A 7,051-nucleotide genomic window follows, 5' to 3' on the forward strand; every position below is an offset into this window, starting at 1 on the left:
TCATGCAGAATAAGGCATTAATATGTGCTTTATAAGTACTAATAAATAAATATATTAAGTTATAATAATATTAATTATTAGTGGTAGTAGTAGTAGCAGCGTCAATATTATTTAGCTTTTTTTTTTGGTTTAAAAACATTTTTAAATATTTTATAAAACTGCAAGAAAATTATTTTTAACATGCAGATTCCTAGATTTAAATACCCTAAATCCCCTCAACTAGCCCAAAACTGTCTAATGATGGCCCTTGACCATCAGGCCTTCTTTATTGTTGAGCAATCAATTCTTTTCCTCCTCATAAAACCTATTAACTCTCCTCCTGATTCAGTCCTCTGACACACATGTAAATGGAAGGCAGTCTGGCAGTGGTGCCTAATGGTGCTTTTCCACTGCGTGGTACGACTCGGCTCAGTACGGTACGGCACGGCTCGGCTCGGTTTGTGTTTCCACTGCAGTTTAGTATCGCTTTAGAGTGGGCGGGATTATTCACATGTCGTTTTAGCTACGGTTCACTTGAAACCTCAACCGAGGTGGTACTAAAAAAAGTACCAGGTACTGTACCCAGTGGAAAACCCCCCAAAAGTGAACCGTACCATGCCGTACCATGCAGTGGAAAAGCACCATAAGTGTCCTTACTTATTTGAGGAATTCATTTCAAGATGATTACTGATGACAAAATACCTCTCTGCCAGCCTACAGAAAGTAGATGGCGGCAGTCAGTGTTTGCTTATACACAAATATGTCAATAAGCTGCTTCTGTAAAGAGACTGACCTCACATGAGGGGTGAAACTGTCCGGATGTGATCATGTCTCTGACATTTTCTGTTTTGGGAGGAAAAGCACATTCTTAGGTTAGCACAAGAAAAAAATTGAATCTCCTTTGTTAAAATGGAGGACCCCATTATCTCTGCAAGACTGACATATTACTCATTTTGTGAATGGCGCTGTTCTGAGGAGAGTTTTGAAACATGACCACACCTGCTCTGTGTAATCGGTGTATAATAGCATCACTCATCAGGTTTTAGGGATTCAGCATGTAATCTATGGGCTCGTTTACACTAGTAAAGTTTAAGGTTCAATTTCAGAAGTCCTTCCTCCAGTAGATGTCCCTGCTGCTCTGTTCACCAGTGCATTGATGAGATGTACACTTTAATTTTTCAGTAAACACAGACTAATGTTTGGCCCATCTATAGTACAATCGCCTTCTCTTTTCACTGAAATCTCTGCCCTGCTGTCAGTAATGTTGGATGTTTTATATAAAAGACCTCCACAGAGAGATATTACTGTGCAGCTTTGCCCAAAAATACATACAGAATATATAAATAAATAAATTCAGTGTTATTTATTCACTTGTTTGTTTGTTTACATTTATTTATTTTATTAACTTTTTTTATGCCATCTGTAGCCATAAGACCTGTCTAAAAACACCTTCTATGCCTCAAAGAACCATTCTTACGGGTCTGAGGTTTTATTTATTTACTTATATATTTATTTGTTCTTTTTCTGTATGCACAATCATTTTCCCTCATTAAACTGGAATGGGTTTGAGTTTTCAGAATGTAATGAGCTCTGTATAAAAATGCAACTTTCACACAAGCAGACTTCTGTGATTAGGTGCCTTGCGTGCTTATTTAAAGTCATGTTGCCTGAAGAGGACAATTTTCTGAATCAAACAGAGTTTCTGTTTAATTGCATGAGATGGCTGGGAAGAAGAGAGGGGGCAGTTGGTAAGAGACTTACTGCTCTCTGCTGATTTAGAGCGTCAAGGTAATCTTACAGCAACAAAGATCTGCTGAGGCATAGTTTTTCTTTCTGTGGCCCTCCTCTTCTTTTAAAATCTGACCAAACATTCAATGCATATAAAAAATACACAGTATTTTTCCTGAACATAATAGTTTTTTTCTCACCTTTCCCTCCTGAGTGCAGAGTTCGTTGCGGACCTTACAGCTTCTGCAAGGTTTAGGGTAAAAAAAAAAAGGTTTGCAGTACATTTTGTATGTAAAATAATTTTGGGGGGGGCGGGGGGGATGTCAGAACAAATTTTAATAATACGCTTAAGAGTTTATTATACTTCTCCAGTTTATCACATGTGCTTTAGTTATCAAAATATAAAATAGTATTATTATTATTATTAAAAATGGTGTGATTCTTTTTCCAGTGCAATATGGCAGAACAAAGGGACCATATGGCAGATCTCCTGCATGCATGGACATGATGCTCAATCTGATTGTTCATGCTTTTTTTTTTAACAAGAGAAGAGATCTCAGTACAAATTGAACACAGATGTGCATTTAGATCCACCACAGAGTTGTCTCTCCCCGCTGACGTACAGATGATCAGGACAACGTGATCTTTTTGTTTACATAATTATATCCTAGAAACTCAATTGGCCTCAATGTCATGAGAACAACAGTCATAATTTGAGGTGTTTGCATCAGAACTTCAAAATGTTCAAAATTATTATATCAGTTATTAGTTATATAATATTATTATTTACTGTATTATATCAGCATCACAACAAAGAAAACTCCATTGTAACTCCTGTTGTCCAGTCAGTTAACCAGCCAGGTTAATCATATGGTTATACTGATGTGTGACTTAGGAAAATTTGTGTCACTTAGAAAAACTTAACAAAAGTCATGGGTGGGGAATTTGGTGGTCTGTTCAATTCTAGAGATTCATTGGCATATATCATGTATGTAATGGGTGTATGTGAAAACTTATGGTGACTTGCTGTTATGTGTGGCCAGTTTTAGAAAATAGCTCCAAAAAGTTTTGATGAAGCATTTGTACCATTTATGATGTAGTCACTGGGTACGGCACTACACCCTACATTCAACCAGAAAAAAAGTGTGCCTCCAAAATGCAGCACCCCACACAGCAGCTTCTTAACTAGGTGGGAAAGGAAAAACATCAGAACTTTTTAAAAGGCCTCTGTATGACCAGCTCAACACTGGACCCCTTTCATTTACCAACATTTCATAGGCTTTTCCATGCCAGCCGTAGCCCCAAGACCTGTCTAAAAACGCCTTCTATAATGCCTCAGAAAGCCACTCTTACAGGTCTGAGATCCCATTTCCTCCTGCTCTCTTTATCTCGATGCTGTTGCAGAAAAAACTTTGCTTTCTTTTGCTCATTGTCAATGGTGGTGAGGGTTTAGAAATGGGATATAGCAGCTTTGTTTGTTTTCTACAGTGCCTGGACTTGATCAAATCAGTAGCTGTCATAGATGACTAGGTGGAGGATGACGCAACTTATATCCTTGCCTGATATCCTATTCCCCCCTTTGTGCCAGGATCAGTGTTTTGTTGTTTTATTATGTGGAGTTTAGGTGATAAATAATGTTTTATCATGTGTTTTCAGGTGAATGAGATCTACCATGATGAATCATTAGGAGTGCACATTAATGTCGTGCTTGTGAGGATGATCATGCTTGGATATGCTAAGGTAAATTACTATTAAACATCTCTATCAAAACAAATTTTAATAGGTCATATCATATATATTTTAATGACTTTATATAAATTATAATGCTTTATGCCAAAAACAGTTATTTTTTCATGACCATTTCCCACCCTCTTTGACCCTGTTAACCCATTAATTGTCGCACTCTCTCATACTCTGCAACTTTTACAATGTTTTTTTTTTGTTAATTAAAATGAGATAACTTTAGTGTAGTCACATATATAGATTTATAGAAACTCCTGTATGAACCTATGCGTAGATTGTGGTAATAACCAATATTTCACCCACCATCAACAATGTTGCACTGTTATTTTATTCATTATCCAACAGTCATTGAGATGATAAATGAGGTATACTTTGAAAGGCGGCACGTTTGACTGCAAGCATACGCTAGCGTACGTGTACAAAAAAGGAAGCATACTTTGGGCTTTAGTTAACAATAATAACCCTGAAATGTTGCCAGGTGCATTTCTAGGTAAACATCCAGAAATGGATTAAGTGCCGACACTTGACAGTTATATAGGTTGTCTACTAGCACGCCAGTTGATTTTAAAACATCTGTAGTCACCCAAAAAAAAAAAAAGAATTACTGCTGGAAAAAAAAGTTTAGTTGCCCAGAGTCTTAAATAAGTTACATGGGACAATTTCTTTCCACTAGAGCTAATGTGACATAAAGCCCTCCCCAATTTCAGCACAGGTCAGTTGCCACCACAGTTGAAAAATGTGAAATAATTAGCTATGAGGAAGCGCACAACAACTGTCTGCAGTTTAGCCACTTATATTAGTCCAATTATGAGTGTATCAAACCTCTCTCCATTCGCATTTGTATGTAAAAATACATAAATATTTTCTAAGATCATAATGCAGTCAACAAATACAGAGGTAATTTCATGTCTGTGTTGCAATACACAAATAATTGCAACATAGTTTGTTCTCTGCATTAGACATACATAATGTGATTAATAGCTGAAATGTAGGGAAAAAGCAACAACCCGCAAAATTGCATTTTAGTTTATTGTACTGTAATTTACAAACAAAAAGTTTTGAGTTTCAGCTTTAAGGATCTCAACTGCTCTTTTGACTGTTAGTAAACAGGAGTTTATCTAAAAACATTACATAAACAGACCCCCAGTGATCGATGTGAGTCACTTTAAGGTGTTTTATAGATTAATGAATGCTTAAAGTGTCCCCTAATGAGTCTCTAATCTTTTTCTCAGTCCATCGGTCTCATTGAGGGTGGCAACCCTTCGCGAAGTCTAGAAAACGTGTGCCGCTGGGCAGTCATCCAACAGAAAGAGGATCCAGAGCACTCCGAGCATCACGATCATGCCATCTTCTTGACCCGGCAAGGCTTCGGCCCCACCGGCATGCAAGGTTTGACCTTTGGTTTTTGACATGCTTTTGATTTTCAAACTTGTCACGTCCTATATCATTTTCCTCACACAAAATCGAACATCTTAGATATGTTCATTCCGTGAAAAAGGAATATCTTTCTCTCACTCTCTCTCTCTCGCTAATACTCCCTCACAATTCCCACGGGATTCTGTCAGCACCTCATCAATGCTCTATGAAATACCAGCCTGACAGAATGCTGGTTGGTGTACAAGCTCTACTTTAGACAGATTGTGGATGTGTAAAGAGGTTCACAGCATTGGAAAAGGATAGCAGAGAGACATGAAAGCGCACTTACATAAGCACATAGGAAAAGGGGATTTTGTTGTCTAAGGCTCGAGGCAGCTGCTGAAGCAGCAGTCCTCTCAGAGCATATCTCCTTCAGCACTGACAAAGTTCACAGTGCACATTTAACATCTATTCAACCTGACAGGAAAACTCGCTCTTTTCCTGAGAAGTGTTTATGCTGTCACTGCTACTCTGACATTTCCCTTATCATGCCACTATCTGTACTCATGGCCCTCGTTAATCTTCCGAGAAGAGCTCTTTGGCCTCTCCAATTACATGCAACATATTCAGTGGCTGGCAGTGGCCATGATGAGCTATTCAGTGCCAGTGTGCTTTATTGGCTTATTGACACCAGATATGAATGTAGCTAAAGAGCTGAGATCTTCAGTTGAGCATCTGTCACAGTTTTGTAGGCTTGCATCAAAGGATTGTTTCATTCTTAGTGGTGCATGGTGCTTACAAACATAGCCAAAGTCCCTGCTGTCTGATATCAGTCATAATATACTGTTTCACACTGAACACTGCACTGAAAAATGATTTTTTTTTTTTTGCATCCAAGCAATGCTGCCGACTTTGAATTATAATGCACTTTTCAGTGCCACTTGAGCATTCAAACACTATAACTTTCTCATTTTTTTTAAGTTTAGTTTTTTAGTTTATCCGAAAATAAACTTTCCAAACCGGTTAACATTGTGGGTTTTTTTTCTCAATGCTCTTTAGAATATGTTTCACAGAATAAAGTCGTACAAGTTTGGAACAACATAAGGGTGAGTAAATGATGACAAAGTTTTCATTTGTAAGTGAACTATTCCTTTAACAGTGAAAAAATGTGTGTACCATTTGCATTACTAAGTGGATTGGTTGAACAGGTAACAAACTCGGGCCTTTAATTCAGCCAGTATTTCTGTGTTTGACTGATCGGCATGCTTAAACAAATAAAGCAAAATTCATAGAGCATCAGTGTTTACTTTTTGAGGAACATATAAATCCTACTATGGTGAATGTTATTGCGTTAAATGTTAATATTTACGTGACACTACGCCCCCTCCACCCAGACACATGAAAACCAGCGCAATTATCCAAATCACTTTGCACAACAAATGGCATTAACAAGAAAAAAAATTCCTTTTAAAAACTGAGAAATGTTCTTTTCACATAACTCATTTGCATTTTATATGAATTTGATATATTTACAGTATATGTTTGATTGACACTCGTTTGTGATTGATTGTTCTTGACTGCATGCCAGATTGTCAGTATGTTAGATCAATTGCACACGTCACTGTATTACACTAGAACAAAGTGTCTGTCTTTGTCCAACACAATGAAATGTGGTGTAATGACAGATGGTAGGTGACATTGTTTTGGCACACACAGACACCTTTGCATGAAAGACTCCATCTGGTTCCCTCCCACTCTAATAATCATGTTTCAAACACATTGCTAAGGCCTCTAAATTATCAACATGATCAAAACATTGCTGAAAAAACTGTTAACAATCTACTACATTGGTTCTCAACTTTTTTGGGCCAGCGCCCCCCTACCCATTATCCAGGTCCCTTACCGCCCCCATCAGATAAAATGTAGTCTAATCGTCTTCTATGAATATTAAAGTTGATTATTATTTTGTTTTTATAATGAGGACTATTATTATATTTACAGTACCATTGAAATGTTTGGAGGTACTATTTTAAGAAATTAAATACTTTAATTCAAAGCTTAAATTGATCAAAAAAGACAGTAAAGTGTTTTTTGTCAAAGAGAATTGTTTAAAAAAATGAAAAAAAAAAAAAATAATAAAAAAAAAAAAAAAAATATATATATATATATAAAAAATACAATAAAATACAGACTATACGGATGCTTCACATAATACTGTACATGTGCAAAGAGAAACATCGTAAGT

The 7,051-nt window shown here is 36.8% G+C and overlaps 1 protein-coding gene across 3 annotated transcripts in view; it reads left to right on the forward strand.

Moving 5' to 3' along the window:
* LOC107700077 (ADAM metallopeptidase with thrombospondin type 1 motif, 3) overlaps window positions 1-7,051 on the forward strand; it is a 129,875-nt gene that overhangs the window by 50,708 nt on the left and 72,116 nt on the right. For all 3 annotated transcript variants that reach the window (XR_001635517.1, XM_016501593.1, XM_016501594.1), the window contains exons 6-7: window positions 3,364-3,447; window positions 4,683-4,839. Coding sequence is in view for 2 of the 3 variants with exons in the window: in XM_016501593.1 (XP_016357079.1) it covers window positions 3,364-3,447; window positions 4,683-4,839 (241 nt within the window). In the remaining variant the exon portion in view is untranslated. The remainder of the gene's footprint in view (window positions 1-3,363; window positions 3,448-4,682; window positions 4,840-7,051) is intronic.

Source organism: Sinocyclocheilus anshuiensis, unplaced genomic scaffold, assembly GCF_001515605.1.
Source record: "Sinocyclocheilus anshuiensis isolate Anshui unplaced genomic scaffold, SAMN03320099.WGS_v1.1 scaffold983, whole genome shotgun sequence".
NCBI lineage: Eukaryota > Metazoa > Chordata > Actinopteri > Cypriniformes > Cyprinidae > Sinocyclocheilus > Sinocyclocheilus anshuiensis.